At 38.2% G+C, this 20,742-nt stretch overlaps 1 protein-coding gene across 2 annotated transcripts in view; it reads left to right on the top strand.

The window, feature by feature from the left end:
• SLC41A2 (solute carrier family 41 member 2) overlaps nt 1-20,086 on the top strand; it is a 112,563-nt gene extending 92,477 nt beyond the window's left edge. For both annotated transcript variants that reach the window (XM_030320418.1, XM_030320417.1), the window contains exon 11: nt 19,681-20,086. In XM_030320418.1, coding sequence (XP_030176278.1) covers nt 19,681-19,866 — 186 coding nt within the window. In that variant the 3' untranslated portion in view covers nt 19,867-20,086. The remainder of the gene's footprint in view (nt 1-19,680) is intronic.
• The last annotated feature ends 656 nt before the right edge of the window (nt 20,087-20,742 follow it).

The following is a 20,742-nucleotide window of genomic DNA, read 5'->3' as shown; positions in this document are numbered from 1 at the left end:
GAAAGTTTAAAAAACTTATGCAGAGTCAGGGAGCCTGGGTGGCTCAGTTGGCTAAGCGTCCAACTTCGGTTCAGGTCATGATCTCACGGTCCATGGGTTCCAGCCCGACATAGTAGGGCTCTGTGCTGACAGCTCAGAGCCTGGAGCCTGTTTTGGATTCTGTGTCTCCCCCTGTCTCTGTTCCTCCCCTGCTCATGCTCTGTCTCCCTCTCTCTCAAAAATAAATAAACATTAAAAAAAAATTATGCAGAGTAACAGAAGTAGTTAAGTAGTAGATAAAATTTGAATTTAGATCTGTGTTACTTCAAAGTCTTTGTTCTGTCTATTCTATCACAAAGTAAAAGGACCAAGAATTTAACCTGGTAATTTCATTATTTATTAGCAGAGGATGACAAAAAGAGGTCCTACACTCGAGGGCAGGGGTCAGCAAACTTTTTCTGAAAAAGGCTAGAGAGTCAACATTTTAGGACTTGGAGGCCCTGCGGTCTCTGTCACAAGTACTCAACTCTGCTAGAACAGCACAACAGCAGCCACAGACAATATGTAAATAAATGAGTGTGGCTGGTGTCCCAGCAAAATTTTGCCTATGGACACTGGAAATGAAATTTCCTAAAATGTTTATGTGTCACAAAATACTATTTTTTCTTTGGTTATTTTCAACCATTTAGAAATATCAAATTCTTAGCTTATGGGCCATACAGGTAGGTGCTGGGCCAGACAGGCTGTAGTTTGCTGACCCCTGCTGTAGGCTGTTCCTAGAAGAAACCCCTATCAGAGTCCTTACATATTTTTAGGAATTTCCTTTCCTTTATAGACAGATTTAAAAAGTTCAACAGATACTTATCAAACCTCTCCCTATGTGCTGCACACTGCTACTTGTTTTAAAGAGATGAATTCTCCAACAAAACAATTTGAAAGAAAATGACATTAAGGTCTAATTTATATGCAGTAAACCATACCTGTGTAAAGTGTAGTTTGATGAGTTTTCATACATAGTTTGCATAGTTTGTAGTTTGCTTAGTTTGTGTAGTTTGCATAGTTTGACGTATGCATACATCCATGTAACAACCACCACAATCCACATATAGAACATTGCCTTCGCCCTCAAAAAGTTCCCTCATGCCCCTTTGCAGTCAGCGCCCCTCCATCCCTGGCTCTAGACAACCACTGATCTATCCTTTATCATTATAAATTGTATTTTCCTTTTTTGAGTTTTCATATAAATGAATATAAATTTATGTTCTTTGACTCCTTCTTTTACTCCACATGTGTTTTGAAATTTATCCATATTGTTACATATGTTAGTAATTTGTTCCATTTTTGCTGCTTAGTATTCTATCGTATGACTATACCCAACTGGTTTATCCATTCACCTGCTGATGAGCATTTGGTTTGTATCCAGTTTGGGTCTATTATGAATGAAGTTGATATTAACATTTATGTATAAGTTTTGTGTAGACATATGTTTCTGTTTCCCTTGGGTAAATACCCAGGAGTAGAGTTGCTGGATCTTCTGGAAAAGGCATATTTAACTTTAGAAGAAACTGCCAGTCTTTTTTCCAAAGTGGTTATACTGTTCTGCATTCCCATTAGGGTGAGAGTTCCCATCGTTCCACATCCTCACCATTACTTAGGATTGTCAGTCTTTATGCCTTTAGCCATTCCAGTGGGTATAAATGTGGTAGCTCATGACCATCGTAATTTCCATGTGCCTCCTGATTAACAGTATTGAGCATCTTTTCATGGGTTTACTGGCCGTTCATGTTTTCTTTTGTGAAGTCCAAATCTTATGTCCATTTTTTAAAACGGGTTGACTTATGGAGTTGTTAAGAGTTCTTTGTATATTCTGGGTATAAGTCCTTTGTCATATACATGTATTGAAAATATTTTCTCCCAGTCTGGACATTGCTTCTTCATTTTCTTAACCATATATTTTAACAGTGGGAATTTCAATTTTAATAAAGTTCAGTTTATCAGTTTTTTTCATTACGGTTAGTGCTTTTTTGTTTTAGAAATTTTCTGGATTTTTTAGCTCTTCTTTGGGGCTCTGATCCATTTTGAGTTAATTTTTATGAACTACAGATTAAGGTTCATATTTTTTCTTGTGAATACTTGGTTGTTTCAGCCCCATTTATTGAGAAAACTAGCCTTACCCTCCTTGAATGACTTTAGTGCCTTTATCAGAAATCAATTTACTATGTATATGTGGGCCTCTTTCTAAATTTTATTCTGTTCCACTGATGTATATATCTATTCTTATGCAACTGTTTTCTTTTGAGCCTTCACATGGTGTTTTTTTTTTAATTTTAGCCTCAAGAGAAATCATTTGCTTGCTTTTTTTTTTTTTTTTTTTTTTTTGCCATTCTTTTTAATTGCAAGCTCTCTTTATGTGGGTCTCAGTTCATTTATGGGAGTATCTGTATCTTTACAGCTACAGATATGCCAAATAACCAAAACTAATGTAGATGTTTTTTCTGTGATTCCTGCCAAATCAACATCCTTTTATTCTCTACTCTTAACAAAGAGTTCTCAGTGTGCTAGCATTTCAACAGCAGCAGTAATTATATTTATGAATTCTTATGTGATACTGTATCTCAAACCTTATGGAAGTCCAAGTGGATTATGTCTGGGCTTTCACACTTGTCACTTCTCATGGCTGCTTTTTTCTAAGATGTGAATTCGATTAACTACGCATGTTCCTTCTTTTTGTACATCCAACTCTGTTCCCTGCTTCTCTCCATATTCTGTCTCTAAGCATAACTTTAGACCCTTCTATATCAAGAAAAGATCTATTTTCAAATCTCTCAATTGTTTCTTTGCCCCTTTCTCCCATTAAAATGAGTTGTCTTCCTTTCAGGGTTTACCTTTCTAAGGTCAAAGAAGTTCAGAACTGTACTCCTGACACCTTTCATTTTACCTGCAATCATAGTGGTTTCCAGGTAGTTCCGTGTTCTAGCACTATTTATTACTCAGTTCCTGTAGATTTCAAAGTTATCCTTTTAAATCTGTTTTCTGAGACAATATGTCACCTAGTAAAGTGAAAAAACAGATTTCTGTACTGAGCTTAGGCAAGGAAGGGGTTTTGGGTCATCATTTCATGGGGGTTTTTGTGTGTTTTAGTTTGAATTTTGTTTCGTATTGTCAAGCAACATGCATTCATGACGGTAGAATTGCCCCAATCCAAAGACCACCACCACAAATATTTCGGTGTGCTATTAAAAAAACACATTTTTTAAAGATTATTTCTCAAATTTGAGTAATACATATATTGGAAAGGCATACAATAAGTGGTTTTAAATGAATGAATATTCTTTTTTTTTTTTTTTTCCTCAGTTAAGTGTTTTGCTAGGCAACCCACAGAAAGGCCTCCTGCTTATAAGACAAGCAGGGCCATCTTTGGGCTAAGGGCAGAGGGTGAAGGAGGAGCCCCTAAGTGGCTCAGGGCCTGGTCTCTGCTGATTGCGTCTTTCCCTATTATTCTGTGGGTACTAACAGCATTCAAGTAATTTAGCTTGGTAGTTGAAAATCAGTAAAGGTTCATTTTCTATAGCTATGTACATATGTTTTATTTCTATCCTTTTTCCTCTTATTAGAAACTAAGAAATATCTTATTTTGCCTGACTTTTTTTTTTCTTTTAATTTTCCAGGCTGTCATTTCCTAATGTTAAGTGACATTAGTTATCACTGGCTCTTTGCATGATTGGAACAGAATGACATGGTCAGATGAGGGAGTGATCAGTGGCAGGATTAACTGGGCCAGGGTTAATGAGCACCCAGCCAAAAATTATGCTTTTTTAAAGTTTTAATTATATATTAAATATTGACTGAACAGTGACCTGCACAAGGTATGAAGAATAATAATACAGCGAACACCAGGACCCTCAGCGGCCAGCTTAAGAAATAGAACACTACATGGGGCGCCTGGGTGGCTCAGTCGGTTGAGTGTCCAACTTCAGCTCGGGTCATGATCTCATGGTCTGTGAGTTCGAGCCCCGTGTCAGGCTCTGTGCCGACAGCTCGGAGCCTGGAGCCTGTTTCAGATTCTGTGTCTCCCTCTCTGACCCTCCCCTGTTCATGCTCTGTCTCTCTCTGTCTCAAAAAAATAAACGTTAAAAAAAAATTAAAAAAAAAAAATAGAACACTACCAGAACCTTAGTATCTGTACCTTGTAAAGCTCCACATTCTAAAAGTTACAAAATAAAGCTGATATTCCCTTAGTGGAAAAAAATAAATAAATAAATAAATAAATAAATAAATAAATAAATAAATAAATAAATAAATAAATAAAAGTTTCTTTTGGACAGAAGGTCTTAACCATTTTTGTGCCATGGACTCCTTGAGAATATTATGGGCTCCTTCTCAAAACAAGGTTTATTCTTTTCCCACCTTCATCCACCTGCCACCTCCCAAGAATAGTTTAGACCAAAGAAAAGATGCTTTTATTTAAATATCAGAATTAGATTGAATTCCTGTTGACTGATAATCCTAAATTCTTCTGAGCAAACATTTGTATATTAGATTTTAATGAGTAGGGTTTCTAGTCTGGAGACTGGATCAGGGAAGCACATTTTTATAGGGGAAGTAAATTCAGCCTTTGTAAGTTAGGGGTTTGGAAGAACTTTATTAATTTGCTACTCCTGGCATTTATTTGTACCATATTTCTAAGCCTTCCTTCCCTGAAGAATCATCTTTCTTTACACAGTACACAAGGCTGTTACTGGCATTTGGGGCATTGAGGGGATGCTAGTACCCAGGAATGTTGATTCTAGCTCAAAGAAGGAGCTGGCCAAGAGAATCAATATCGTCCAAAGCAAACATATATTCTTGTATTTGGGATATTTATTTAAATTCCAAGCAATACATCTAGAACATGCAGAACAGGCTACAAAGTTGCCTTTTCAGAAGGTATATTTACCTAAAGAATGTATGCATATTTCATAAAAAACAAACAGACGATGTAAAAACACAGTCTACCCTTGGTTTGATTTCAGTGTGTTTTTGCAGTGAAAAGCATGCAGTTCTTAAATAATCACTTAGTTTTAAAATAAAACATGTTGCATTAAGAAGTATCTGATATTCATTGTGACTTTAATAATGCATTGTACACTGTTCCAAGGAAACACTGATATCCTTTGTTAACTTGCAAAAAAATAATTTAATAAATTGAAACTGCATGAACTTTAAGTCATCCCAATACCTTTAAAAAGAAATTGCATGGGAAGGGAATTTAAATCCTATTTAAAAGAGTAAGAATGTGTGGCAGGGCAGGAGAAGAAATGCAAAGGTGAGGCAAACAATCACTATGTAATTTAGGACAACAGATTTCTTACCTTTGTACTCCAGTGCTAGAACAGATGGTGAAGACATAAATTCATCTATTTTCAAGAAGCCTAAACTAAGGCTCAGGGAGAAAGATCATGTTAGTAAGTGTTAGAAACCAGTGTTTACACTTCCAGTCCAATAACCTTTTATTTTTATTATTTTTAAAATTTAAATTCAAGTTAGTTGGATTATACATAGTGTATAATAATTATTTCAGAAATAGAATTTAGTGATTCATCACTTACATGTAGCACCCAGTGCTCATCCCAACAAGTGCCCTCCTTAATGCCCATCACTCATTGAGCCCATACCCCCCACCCAACACCCCACCAGCAACCCTCAGTTTGTTCTCTGTATTTGAGAAGCTCTCGTGGTCTGTCTCCCTCTCTGTTTTTATCTTATTTTTGCTTCCCTTCCCCTATGTTCATCTGTTTGTTTCTTAAAGTCCACCTATGAGTGAAATCATATGTTCGTCTTTCTCTGACTGATTTATTTCACTTAGCATAATACACTCTAGTTGCATCCATGTTGTTGCAAATGTCAAGAGTTCATTCTTTTTGATCACCGAGTATTATTCCATTGTATGTGTATACCACATCTTCTTTATTCATTTATCAGTCGATGGACATTTGGGCTCTTTCCATACTTTGGCTATTGTCAGTAGTGCTGCTATAAACAATGGGGTGCATGTGCCCCTTCGAATCAGACTTTTTGTATCCTTTGGATAAATACCTCGTAGTGCAATTGCTGGGTTGTAGAGTGGCTCAATTTTTAATTTTTTGAGGAACCTCCACATTTTTCCAGGGTGGGTGCACCAGTTTTCATTCCCACCAGAAATGCAAAAGGGTTTCTCTTTCTCCACATCCTCGCCAACATCTGTTGTTGTCTGAGTTGTTAATGTTAGCCATTCTGACAGGTGTGAGGTGGTATCTCATTATGGTTTGATTTGTATTTCCTGATGATGAGTGATGTTGAGCATCTTCTCATGTGTCTATTAGCAATCTGGATGTCTTCTTTGGAAAAGTGTCTATTCACGTCTTCTGCCCATTTCTTCACTGGATTGTTTTTTGGGAGTTGAGTTTGATAAGATCTTTATAGATTTTGGATACTAACCCTTTATCTGATATTTCATTTGAAAATATCTTTTCCCATTCCATCAGTTGCCTTTTAGTTTTGCTGATTGTTTCCTTCACTGTGCAAAGCTTTTTATCTTGAGATGATGAGGTCCCAATAGTTCATTTTTGCTTTTGTTTCCCTTGCCTCTGGAGACATGTCAAGAAGTTGCTGCAGTCGAGGTCAAAGAGGTTGTTGCCTGTTCTCTCCTCTAGGATTTTGATGGTTTCCTGTCTTACACTTAGGTCTTTCATCCACTTTGAGTTTATTTTTGTGTATGGTGTAGGAAAGTGGTCCAAGTTCATCCTTCTGCATGTTGCTGTCCAGTTATCCCAATACCATTTGCTGAAGAAACTGTCTTTTTTGTATTGGATATTCTGTCTGCTTTGTGAAAGATTAGTTGGCCATACGTTTGTGGGTCCATTTCTGTGTTCTCTATTCTGTTCCATTGATCTATGTGTCTGTTTTTGTGCCAGTACCATACTGTCTTGATGATTACCACTTCATAACATAGCTTGAAGTCTGGAATTGTGATGCTTTCAGCTTTGGTTTTCTTTTCCAACATTACTTTGGCTATTTGGGGTCTTTTCTGATTCCATACAAGTTTTGGAATTGTTTGCTCTAGCTCTGTGAAGAATGCTGGTATTATTTTGATAGGGACTGTATTGAATATGTAGATTGCTTTGGGCAGTGTCAACATTTTAACAATATTTGTTCTTCTAACCCATGAACATGGAATGTTTTTCCATTTTTGTGTGTCTTCAATTTCTTTCATAAGCTTTCTGTAGTTTTCAGTGTATAGATCTTTCACCTCTTTGGTTAAGTTTATTCTTATGTATTTTATGGGTTTTGGTGCAATTGTAAAAGGGATCAATTCCTTGATTTCTCTTTCTGCTGCTTCATTATTGGTATACAGAAATGCAACTGGTTTCTGTACATTGATTTTATATCCTGCAACTTTGCTGAATTCCTGGATCAGTTCTAGCAGTTTTTTGGTGAATCTTTTGGGTTTTCCATATAGAGTATCATGTCATCTGTGAAGAGTGAAAGTTTGACTTTCTCCTTGCCAATTTGGATGCCTTTTATTTCTTCGTGTTGTCTGATTGCTAAGGCTAGGGCTTCCAACACTATATTGAGTAACAGTGGTGAGAGTGGACTTCCCTGCCATGTTCCTGACCTTAGGGGGGAAGCTCTCAGTTTTTCCCCATTGAGGATGACATTAGTTGTGGGTCTTTTATATATGGCCTTTATGATCTTGAGGTATGTTCTTTCTATCCCTACTTTCCTGAGGGTTTTTACCCAGAAAGGATGATGTATTTTGTCAAATGCTTTTTCTGCATCTATTGAGAGGATCATGTGGTTCTCATCCTTTCTTTTATTAATGTGATGTATCACATTGATTGATTTGCAGATATTAAACCAGCCCTGCATCCCAGGAATAAATCCTACCTGATCATAGTGAATAATTCTTTTAATGTATTGTTGGATCTGGTTGGCTAGTAATCTTGTTGAGAATTTTTGCATCTATTTTCCTTAGGGAAATTTCCTGTAGTTCTCCCTTTTAGTTGGGTCTTTGCCTGGTTTTGTTGGGTTTTGTCAAGGTAATGCTGGCTTCATAGAATGAGTTTGGCAGTTTTCCTTCCAGTTATATTTTTTGGAAGCGCTTCAAAAGAATAGATGTTAACTCTTCTTTAAATTTTTTTTTAATGTTTTTATTTTAATTTTGAGGGGCAGGGGAGTGGCAGAGAGAGAGAGAGGGAGATACAGAATCCGAAGCAGGCTCCAGACTCCGAGCTGTCAGCACAGAGCCTGGCACGGGGCTCGAACTCACAAACTGTGAGATCATGACCTGAGCTGAAGTCAGACGCTTAACCAACTGAGCCACCCAGGCACCCCTACTCTTCTTTAAATGTTTGTTATAATTCTCCTGGAAAATCATCTGGCTGTGGACTCTTGTCTGTTGGGAAATTTTTGATTAGTGATTCAGTTTCTTTATTGGTTACGGTCTGTTCAAATTTTCTATTTCTTCCTGTTTCAGTTTTGGTAGTTTATTTATTTTTTTTTTATTTTTTTAATGTTTATTTTTTTCTGAGACAGAGACAGAGCATGAGTAGAGGAGGGGCAGAGAGAGAGGGAGACACAGAATCTGAAGCAGGCTCCAGGCTCTGAGCTGTTAGCACAGAGCCCGACGTGGGGCTCGAACTCACAAACCGTGAGATCATGACCTGAGCCGAAGTCAGTTGCTCCACCGACTGAGCCACCCAGGCGCCCCAAGTTTTGGTAGTTTTAAATGTTTCTAGGAATTTGTCTATTTCTTCCAGACGGCCCAATTTTTTGGCATATAACTGCTCATATTCTCCTGTTATTGTTTGTATTTCTGTGGTATTGGTTGAGATCTCTCCTCTTTCATTTGTGATTTTATCTATTTGCATCCTTTCCTTTTTCTTTTTGATCAATCTGGCTAAGGGTTTGTCAGTTTTGTTATTTCTTTCAAAGAACCAGCTCCTGGTTTCATTAATCTGTTCTACAGCTATGTATATATAAAATTGATTTCTGCTCTAATCTTTATTATTTACCTTCTTCTGTTCCTGGTTTTAGGCTTTATTTGCTGTTATTTTCCAGCTCTTTTAGGTATAAGGGTAGGTTGTATATTTGAGACCTTTCTTCCTTCTTTAGGAAGGCCTGGATTGCTATATACTTCCCTCTTATGACCACCTTTGCTGCATCCCAGAGGTTTTGGACTGTCGGGTTTTCATTTTCATTAGCTTCCACATACTTCCTAATATCCTCTTTAATTTTTTGGTTAACCCATTCATTCTTTAGTGGGATGTTCTTTTTTTTTTTTTTAATTTTTTTTTTAATGTTTATTTTTGAGACAGAGAGACAGAGCATGAATGGGGGAGGGGCAGAGAGAGAGGGAGACACAGAATCGGAAGCAGGTTCCAGGCTCTGAGCCATCAGCCCAGAGCCGGACGTGGGGCTCGAACTCACGGACCATGAGATCGTGACCTGAGCCAAAGTCGGACGCTTAACCAACTGAGCCACCCAGGCGCCCCTAGTGGGATGTTCTTTAATCTCCAAGTATTCATGGTCTTTCCAAATTTTTTCTTGTGGTTGAGTTCGAATTTCACAGCGTTGTGGTCTGAAAATAGGCAAGGTATGGTCTCTGTCTTTTTGTACTTGTTGACGGCTGATTTGTGCTCCAGTATGTGATCTATTCTGAAGAATGTTCCATGTGCAATCAAGAAGAATGTGTATTCTGCTGCTTTAGGATGAAATGTTCTGAATATATTTGTTAAGTCCATCTGGTCCAGTGTGTCATTCAAAGCATTGTTTCCTTGCTGATTTTCTAGTTAGACAATCTGTCCATTGATGTAAGTGGGGTATTGAAGTCCCTTACTGTTATGGTATTATTGTCAATCAGTTTCTTTATGTTTGTGATTAATTGATTTATATATTTGGACGTTCCATGTTTGGAGCATAAATGTTTACAATTGTTAGATCTTCTTGGTGGATAGGCCCCTTAATTATGATAGAATGCCCTTCTTCATCTCTTGTTCCAGTATTTATTTTAAAATCGAGTTTGTCTGATATAAGTATATCTACTCCAGCTTTCTTTTGACAACCATTAGCATGATAGATGGTTCTCCATCCTCTTCCTTTTGATCTGTAGGTGGTCTCAGGTCTAAAATAAGTCTCTGGTATGAATTTAGGCTATTGTGTTGCCTGTAGAGTTGGTGTTTCTGGTGATGTTCTCTGGTCCTTTCTAGTCTTTGTTGCTTTGATCTTTTTTGTTTTGTCTTTTCTGCACTTAAAGAGTCCCCCTTAAAATTTCTTGCAGGGCTGGTTTAGTGGTCACAAACTCCTTTAGTTTTTGTTTGTCTGGGAAACTCTTTATCTCTCCTTTTTTGAATGACAGCCTTGCTGGATAAAGAATTCTTGGCTGCATATTTTTTCTGATCCAGCAGGTTGAATATATTCTGCCACTTCTTTCTGGCCTGTCAAGTTTCTGTGGATAGGTCTGCTGCAAAGCTGATCTGTCTTCCCGTAAAGGTTAAGGACTTTTTTCCCCCTTGCTGCTTCATAATTCTTTTCTTGCCTGTGTATTTTGTGAATTTGACTATGATATGCCTTGGTAATGGTCAGTTTTTGTTGAATCCATTGGGAGTTCTTTGTGCTTATTGGATTTAATGTCTGTGTCCTTCCCCAGATTAGGAATGTTTTCTGGTATAATTTGTTCCCCCCTTTCTATCTTCTGGAATTCCTATGATTTGGGTGTTATTCCTATTTAATGAGTCACTGAGTTCTCTAAGTTTTGTATCATGATCTTTTGCTTTTGTTTCCCTCTTTGTTCCACTTCATTATTCTCCATAATTTTATCTTCTATGTTGCTGATTTACTGCTCTGTTTCATCCATCTGTGCCATCGTGGCATCCATTCGAGATTGCATCTCATTTATAGCATTTTTAATTTCAGCCTAACTAGATTTTATTTCTTTTATCTCCACAGAAAGCGATTCTCTGGTGTCTTCTGTGCTTTTTTTCAACCCCAGCTAGTATTCTTATGCTGTGGTTCTAAATTCTAGTTCAGACATCTTACTTATTATCTGTGTTGATTAAGTCCCTGGCTGTCATTTCTTCCTGTTTTTTCTTTTGGGGTGAATTCCGTCATTTTGGGGGAAGAAAAATGTTAATAAAATAAAAAAATTAAAATTGAAAAATTAAAAACAAAACAAAAATCAAATAAACAAAGCTAGATCCCAGGTGTGTTTTTGTCTCCTTGTTGAAAGAAACGGTAGAATATAGAAAAAAAAAAAAAGGGAAAAAAGGTAAGAAAAAATTTAAAAATTAAAAAAATATGTAATAATAGATTTAAAAATTTAAAAACATAAAATAATTTTTTTTCTCTTTCTGTATCCAAGAAAGAGAAAGAAAAGAAAGAAAAAAGAAAGCAATGTAAGCAAAAACAAGCAAAGAAAACAACTAAATGACCCACCAAACAGAATGAAACCCAAATGAATTTACATCCAGTTTCTCCTAGAACTGAAACTATGAAGCACTCTATAGTCTGTACACTAAGCAGGTGGAGTGACTTGTGCTGGTCTTCTGGCGGATGTCCTTGGAGGGCACAGTTGGGTGGGGTTTGGTGTAATGGCTCCATTCTCCACTAGATGGCGCTGCTTAGCTTCCTGGGGTGGATCCATGTGCATGCGAGTGTGCAGGGGAGGTGGAAATGGTTTCACCCAGCTCCCTAGTCTCTGGTGCAGGAACTTTGAGCACTCACCAACCCATAATCAAACACCCCTCCTTGGTGCCTCAAAAAACTAAAAATAGAACTACCCTACAACCCAGCAATTACACTACTAGGCATTTATCCAAGGGATACAAGTGTGCTGTTTCAAAGGGACACATGCACCCCAATGTTTATGGCAGCACTATCAACAATAGCCAAAGTATGGAAAGAGCCCAAATGTCCATTGATGGATGAATGAATAAAGAAGATGTGGTATATATATACACTGGAGTATTACTTGGCAATCAAAAAGAATGAAATCTTGCCATTTGCAACTACATGGATGGAACTGGAGGGTATTATGCTAAGTGAAATTAGTCAGTCGGAGAAAGACAAAAATTATATGACTTCACTCATATGAGGACTTTAAGGTACAATACAGATGAACGTAAGGGAAGGGAAACAAAAATAATATAAAAACAGGGAGGGGGACAAAACAGAAGAGACTCATAAATACGGAAAAGAAACTGAAGGTTACTGGAGGGGTTGTGGGAGGAGGGATGGGCTAAATGGGTAAGGGGCTTAAGGAATCTACTCCTGAAATGATTGTTGCACTATATGCTAAATAATTTGGATGTAAATTTAAAAAATAAAAAATAAGATTAAAAATAACTCCACCCCTCCTTTGTTTCAGCCCTCTCTGTCTGCTTCCCACCTCTATCCTGTCTGTGCCCAAGCTGTCTACCTGCCAGGCAGCACCTCTCTGTAGAGTTTTATCTCAAATGAGGTTGTGTTTCAAAACCCCTGTGGCTGAGACCCACACCAACTCTCTCGGGGAGGGTCTTGCTGAGCAATGGCCCAGTGCCGGCTTGTCCTAGAAAACGTTTGTGTGGTCACTCAGTGACAGAGGTTCAGAGATTATGGCAAATCGCAACACACAGTCAGTGCCAGGTTTGGCCACACTCTAGCATCTTCGTCCCAATACCAGCAAATGTGGCTGCTCTCTGGGGTCCGCTGAGACTTTTGCCAGCAGGGAGGCCGAATGGCCTCTACCAAATGCTCTTCAAGCAGGGGAACCACTTTCTCCCCGTGTGGCACACAGACCCTTCAGACCTGCTGCCTGCTCTTGGGGATTTCTTGCCCTGTTTCCTCACCAGAGCACCACCAGGCACTGAGCTCTGAAACTTCAGACTCTGCACTCTAGTGTTTATAGAATTCTGGTGGTATTGAAACCCTCTCCTTTCTCCCCATCAGTACTTACTGTGTACAGACATTTGCTTAACCCTTAACACATATTAGTTAATTTCTGCAATGTACCAATGAGATAGTTAATGGATATCTCATTGAAAAGATGAGGAAACTAACATTTGAGGGTTTTACTCACTCCTTGACAGTAACACAGTCATTCAGTGGTAGAGCCCCTTCAGCAACACCCATTTGTTTCAGGCTTATCATGTAAAAGTGTTTTGTTAGAAACCAAGAAGTCAAATAGAAAGATGGCATGGTTTTCCCCTTCCAGAGATTCACATGTGAGATCCCTGGAACCTAACATGTGAAAAATACATGTTAGATCAGTAGCTTTCAAATGTTTTCGACCACAACACTCAGTAAGAAATATGTTTATACTGAAACTAATGCATATATATTTCTATATTTTATTTATATTTAAATATATGTAATTTTGTAGCTGAAACAAAAGTTTTATGAAACGTCCCTAGTAGCATGCTAATACTTTCTACTCTAACCCGTTGTATTCTATTTTATTCTATTTCATTACATTAAATTGATTTCATAATTCATTCATGGGTCACATATTGGAAAAGGATATGTTCTATATACAATTATGCTTTAAAAAGTTCTTTTAAGTGTGTGTGTGTGTGTGTGTGTGTGTGTGTGTATAAAACTAGTTCCTACTAGTCCTCCAGAGCAACTTTAGGTACTACTTCTGTTATTTCTATGTTGGATTGCTAATTTTGCTTTCTTAATTTAAGAAATTATCTATGGACTTTTAGTTATGGTAGATGAGGATATAGCCATCTTGCTCAATGCCTTATTTCCCCAACTTTCATCCTCCTAATATAGGAAGGCTCAAATTTATTTAACGAATAGTATTGTTTATATTCTATGACCGTAAATATCATTTATCACAGAGCCGAGTCATGCGGTATAATGAATTTTCTTTCTTTTCCTTTTATATTTTCTTCCTCTTAACCTCTCTTTGATTTTTTTCCAGACATAATTGCCCTATTTTTTCACTGGCATAGTTTCCTATAGACCTATCCTTAATTTTTTCCTAAGTGCTCCATCACAGTCGTTGCATACCTAGACTTAGTTTTTTGCCCCCAAACTCTATTATGTCAGATAATTTGCCATTTGCCTTGATCACAGAGACCTCGTTTCCAGACTCTCCATCCTCCTTCTGTGTCTGGACTCTGGCTCCCCAGCCCACTGCATGGCTGTCATCCCAGAGCTTTCTTCCCTCCTTGCTCTTTTCGGTTCACTCTTCTATTTCCCGATCCCCGTTCTTTCTCTTTCTTGGTTCTCCCCTCATTTTGCATCAACAGATTTTCAAGAAAGTTCCCAAGAAAGAGAACATGGGAGAAAACTTCCTGAGCGCATGCATGTCTTAAAATGCTTCCGTTTACCCTCCACACTTAGTAGATAAATTGACCGGGTATAGGATTCTAGTTTGGAAATGCCTTTCTCTCAGAATGTCAAAGGCGTTTGCTTCTTCGTCTCCCAGTATTGCTATTGGAAAAGTCAGGTTCTTGTTCCTTCATGTATGACCTGTTGTTTTTTTAAATCATAGTCAGTGTGTGTCATGCTCTTTCTATGTATCGGGCGCTGTTCTAAGTATTCTGCCCAATTTCATCTCACATCATTGTCTCGCTGAGATAGGCATCATTTCCTCTATCTTACAGGGAGGAGACTGCGGCACGCAAACTTAGGTAGCTTGGCAGTGGAGAAGGCTGCTGACTGGGCGCTCTACTAGCAGAGGATGGAGGGGTGGGTCGCTTAACTGGGAGCCTTCCAAATGTGAACATCTAATGTCCTCTCTGGGGGGTATACTCCCACCTGCCACTGTTCTTGGAACAAAACCAGGGGCTAAAGGAATCCCATTGTTAACTACCAATTAATCCTCATTCTCAACCAGTGCTTGATGCTTCCTCGCGTTTTTGCGTCCTGAGACTTTCCCATTCAGTTTCTCCACAAAACGTCCCCTTATTTTCCCAGCTGGAGAGGACAGTTGCACGAATGATCAAAGAATCAGCCAGTTTCTCACTCCACACACAGACACTTAAAGACCCCTTTGGTGTTAGCCTCAGAGCCATTTGGTACTAACAAGTCCAAACCTTTTGTGGCCTCTTCAGGGCGCACTTGACTTCCTCTCTCAGGTATCCCCCTGGGCAGGCATTCTAAGATGTAGCTTGGATCGCCCTGGTCAGTGAGTTACCACTGCCCCAGCAGCTCACTTTTTTTTTTTTTTAATTATAAAATACAAATGAACAGGAACTATAGGAAATAGGAAATAAGATGATCTTGTATTTAGCACCAGCTTTATCAACTCTTAACAAATTATTTAAACAACTACTTCAAAATAATCAAAAATACATCATGTATAGGGCTGGTGCCTCCTGTACCCGGTCTCATTTGATTCCCCTCCTGAGCAGTTAGCAAAATTGGTATGTGTCACTACCAAGCATGTTTCTGTACTCTTGCTACGGAATGAATCTATAAATAACATATTGTATTTTTTGTCGTATTTATAAGCCTCATTGGAATCTTTACGTAGTCTCCTACTGCCTTTTCATTCAATCCTTAGGCTTTTGAGACATGCTCCTATCGAGTCGCGTAGCTCTTTTTCATTCATTTTAGCTTCTCTGCAGTGTTCAGTCATGTGACCTTGGAGTCCATTTAGTCATCCCTCTGCCTGGAGACTTTCTAGGTTATTTCCAACTTTGAACTTTTGTGACAACGGTGCAACGAGCATGCATGTAGGAGTTTCCCGGCGGCGCTCTTGCAAACACACCAAGATATTGGTCTTCTCAGTCCTTGAGGTAGCCACGTGGGACTGGGGCTCAGTGGAGCCCCCGGGGCAGTCTCCTTCAGCCATGAACAATTTTACCCTTTTACCTATGCTGCAGAAGAAACGGAGGGGAAAAATCATGTTTCCATGTGGAATTACCGAATTGAGGAAATGCACACATGTTGCCGAGTTGGTCCCCAAAGCAGTGCGCCAATTTATACTCCTGTTGGCAGTGCAGAGTTCTTTTGAGCAAAAACAGTGAGCTGCACTGACGGGCGATAATTTGGGCCTTAGCATTGGACTATAATATGGGTTTGAGCCTGTCTCCGCCCGTGAGCTGTGTGATCTCGGGCAGGCTTCCTACACTTCACATATGCCTTAGTATCCTCTTGTGTCAAAAAGGGATAGTAATAGTCCATAGCATATAATAGAGGTATTTTGAGAATTAAATCCGTTCACATGAACCTCTTTGAACATTGCATGTATCCATTACAGCTATTTCACAAAACAAAATTGCTATTACTGTTGCTTAAACATTGATTTTTGCCAGTCAGTTGGGTATGAAATGGAGTTTAATGCGGTTTAATTTGCATTCGCGTATTATTAGTGAGGTTGAGCATCTTTTCATATGTTTATTAACACTTTAGATTTCCTTTTCTATTCTATTGGGTTGTCTTTTTCTTATGAACTGTAGGAGTTCTCTGTATATTCTCTTTAAATATTCTGAATACTAATTCTTTGTCAGTTATAAACAGTGCAGAGATTTTTTTTCTCCCCCAAGCCTGGAGAGTGATTTTTAACTTTATTTGTGGTATTTATTAAACCACAGAAATCTTTAATTAATTTATTTATTTTTATAAATCTTTGATTTAAAATTGTTTATAAACTAAAATATTTTATGCATTTTTACACATTTTACTTATGAGATCATTCCCTACATCAAGGTCACAAGACATTCTCTTACAGAACTTCTCAGGTATTGCTTTTTGTATTTGAGTCTTAGCTAGAATTTATTTTAGTGTATGAGGTAAAGATGCTATTTTATTTCTTTCTGTATGAACAAGTATTTGTCTCCTGAGTAGAGATCAGCACACATTTTTCTGTAAAAGGCCAGAGAGTAAATGTCTTGGGTTCTGTGGACCATATGGTCTCTGTCACAGCTACATAGTTCTGTCATTGTAGTGTAACCTGTAAAACAGGTTATTTAACCTCTCCGACCTGATTGCTCCAAATGAACATCAAGGGTAATAATAGTGCCTATTTCATGAGTATCTTGTGAGGATTGAATAATAGACTAAATAGAAAGTAAGTAAATAAATGGGTGGGGTTGTGTTGCAATAAAATTTTATTTATAAAAACAGTTGGCAGGTTGAATTTAGTCCATGGACTATAGTTTGCCCACTCCTGTTCTAGACAAATCTAATCTGTTCAATGCAGATGTGCAACAAGGAATTAGTAAATTGTGTATATATCACATATGTATGATGTTATATATTGAATAAATTTATGTATATAACTATATATTAAATATCTCCTACATGAATATATAATATGATGCATATATGATAAAAGAGATTTATTTATTTACATTTCTTGCCAGTCTCATGGAAATCAGCTACCTTTTCCTCTTTAAAACTGTTGTTTCCTCTTGTACACATTACTCATTCATCAGCACATTCCTTTATTGAACTTCCATATAGTCCAGTATTATACAGCTTACTACCTAACTTATTCTATTTATAGACAACCCCAATTGTTTTCTTGAAAAAAGTTCTGTCTTTTGGTACCTTTTATCCTTTAGCCTAAAACTACCCTCTGAAGCTGTGTATTATAATCTAGCATCTCCTGATACTATAACCTTCTTACGTTCACATCTGCCACTCTCCCTGCCTGGGACAGACTGTTGTATGACATTGTCTCACACTGATTCCCCAGCATTCAGTTGGATACCAAGTATCTGCTTTGTGAGCTACTCACTTTGCTAGACCCTGAATCTAGCAAACTTGGGGGTGACCTAGTTTCTATAGAAATACGGCATCTGGAACAGAATGCACTGCCCAGATGTGGCCTGGCCCATTCAGTCCAGTGGATGACTCTTTCTCGCTCTGCGCATTATGCTTTTATTGATGTACCCTGAGATCATGCTTTCTTACCTTTCTCTTCATGCCCCCAGACCAAGGCTCTTATTACTTACTTCAAAGTCAGTGTGGCAGATATTAGGCCCTTTGGGTTTTCTTCAAATGGGAAAATTTGGGGCACCTGGGTGGCTCAGTTGGTTAAGCATCCAACTTCAGCTCAGGTCATGATCTCGTGGTTCGTGGGTTCAAGTCTCATGTCGGGCTGTGTGCTGACAGTTCAGAGCCTGGAGCCTGCTTCGGATTCTGTGTCTCCTCTCTCTCTGCCCCTCCCTCGCTTGCTCTCTGTCTCTTTCTTTCAAAAAATGAATAACCATTAAAAATTTTTTCTTAAAAATGAGAAAATTTAAACTCAGCATGGTAAGAAGCTTGCCCACAGTCATACAGCTGATAAATGGAAATCAAATCCACATCTTATCATTTTCAAGTCCAGAATTATTTCTAATATTCCATGCTTCCTCCACACGCAAAACAGATTGTTCTGATGGAACTTTCTGTGATTCTAAAACAGTCTTTGCCAGGGAAACCCTAAAGAACAAATAACTTCATACAAAATAAAATGGGTTAAAACACAGCCTCCCTCTCTGACAGATGTCCAAAGATATTTAAAGTTTACTCCTTTGGAATGGGTACACATCTGTCTCTCTGTGTAGACGAGCCAGTCTCCTCTGAAGGTGTCAGAGCTAAACCTCAGCACACACAAGTGTAGAACCCGAGGCAGCTCGCCCAAAGTGAGCCTCCATATCTACATGTCAGTGAAAGGTAACAGACCCTTGGCGTAGACTCTGGGCCAAGGATGTGCTTCCTCCTGCACATAGAAATAGGAATGAGATGGCCACAAATGGTTCTAGCAATGACACCATTAAAATCTACTAGTAGCAGACATCTGATGAAAGCTTATTGTGTGCCAAGGACCGAACTATTCAGTCTATTTACTCCTCACAGCATTCTCGTGAAGGTAGGTGCCATTATTATCTCTAACGTTCACTTGCAAGAAATAGAGAGATTAAGCTACTGGCCTTCATTTGGCTAGTAGGTGACAGAGAAGTGCTCGTAGCCACTTGACGAGTTGTCCACAACCAGGGAACACTGACCTCTCTAGTCCCAAATCCCTTCATAGTAAAGGAATTTGAAAATTAGACAATCCTTCTACTCTAAATATTCAAAGAGAAAAATACCTGGTCCCAAAATTCAAAGCATTACAAACGTCTTCATATTCCTGATATCCTAGAAAGTGCTTACATATATCACCTTCGCATTTGAATAACCCTTTAATATATTTTGACTCTATGTCTAGATCTATAATACATCCATGTAGATGAGTCATTCCTCACTACACCTCCCTTCTAGTTACTGTCCTTACCATTGGCTGAAATTTCCCTTGAGAAGCCACCCGTGGCCTTATTATTAGTGAGTGCGTGGTCAGTTCCCCATCTTTATTTCATTTGATATACCTTCAATAGGAGAAATGTTATTCCTTATTTTAGTTTTTATTTCCTTCTTTATATGTCTTCTCAGGTTTATCATATAGAAAGAAGTTGAAACATTACAGTGATTTGGCAACTGTATAATACTATTCAATATAAGGATTATTGGGATTTGGGGAAGCTTGAAGAAAATGAGAAGGTATATGAAAAGTTGAAGAAAAATGTTATTAATAACAGATACACACGCTATTTTTTCTTGTGAAAAGATGTTCTTGTCAGTTAAAGATTTCTTCTCTTCAAGCATGGTTCTTGGCACATGCTCTTCCTTTCAGAAAGCAGTGGTGTAGGATTATGGCCCAGTGGGCGTTATGTCTACCGGGGTACAAATATCCAGGCAATAGAAGTAATCTCTGGTGTTTTCTAGGTGTTTACCTTGCTGTGGATTGCTGACTGGATGGTCCATCACTTCTGGAGGAAAGGAAAGGACCCAGATAGTTTCTCCATCCCCTATCTGACGGCATTGGGTGATCTGCTTGGAACAGCTTTGTTAGCCTTAAGTTTTCATTTTCTTTGGCTTATTGGCGATCGAGATGGAGACGTTGGAGACTAATAAGTCCTCAAACTGTTCTCAAGTTCCACGGAGGAAAACACAAGACAACCACTTATGACTCTTTTTCAAAAATCTTAAATCAGTAGTTTGACTTCTACCAGGGTGATCTTCAGTTGGCCCTGATTCAATTAAATGGCCTTAATATTTTTTTAAGGAATTTGTGTTAAAACCAGAATCAACAGTATTTGTGCTGCTTTTCATAGAATAAATGATAATCTGACATAGATGTAGACATAAGCTCAAGCTCCGAAATTAACAAAATAGGAAAGTATATAGGATGTTTACAATGAAGAAGTTAAAAACCGCTGATGTAGCGGAAGTATGTGTTATTGTTTAACTTACAATGCCAGGTTCAAGGAAACAGAGCTCTACTTTAGCCTTTCTTGTCTCACAGATGTGTTGGACTGCAAATCCTACTACAAAATGAAAGAGACCCAGCCCAGCCTTTAATAGTTTTAACTATGCCCACCTCTCTGCTAGCTGAGAATAAATGATCAGTTACTAGCTCCCAACCTGACCTAAATATGTTCTGCTGAGCATAAGATAAACTCACTTTTCCCTGTGCCAATGCTAATTTCAGCTCTGTAAAGTCTTCACAGGCTACTGTTTAAACACAGAATGACCTTGACGGATCTTTAAAGAAAGCAATGGGTCATTTTTGATCATTGATTTGTTAAAAGAATTTTGATCTTTTTAAGAAAACTTAATAGTCAATAACAAGAGAAAACGAGCTGCATTTATAGGGACGAGATGGTGTGAGAAATCCTGTGTGTGGAGGGTGGGGAGAGACAGAAGACAGACAGAGAAATGTTTGATGGAGTACTGAATCTTGGATTGTTGATAGCAAAGATCATAGTACTATTGGAATATTAGCAT

The sequence above is a fragment of the Lynx canadensis genome, chromosome B4 (genome assembly GCF_007474595.2).
Source record: "Lynx canadensis isolate LIC74 chromosome B4, mLynCan4.pri.v2, whole genome shotgun sequence".
NCBI lineage: Eukaryota > Metazoa > Chordata > Mammalia > Carnivora > Felidae > Lynx > Lynx canadensis.
The sequence above is the reverse complement of the archived record's forward strand: the minus strand, read 5'-3'. Positions and strand labels throughout refer to the sequence as shown.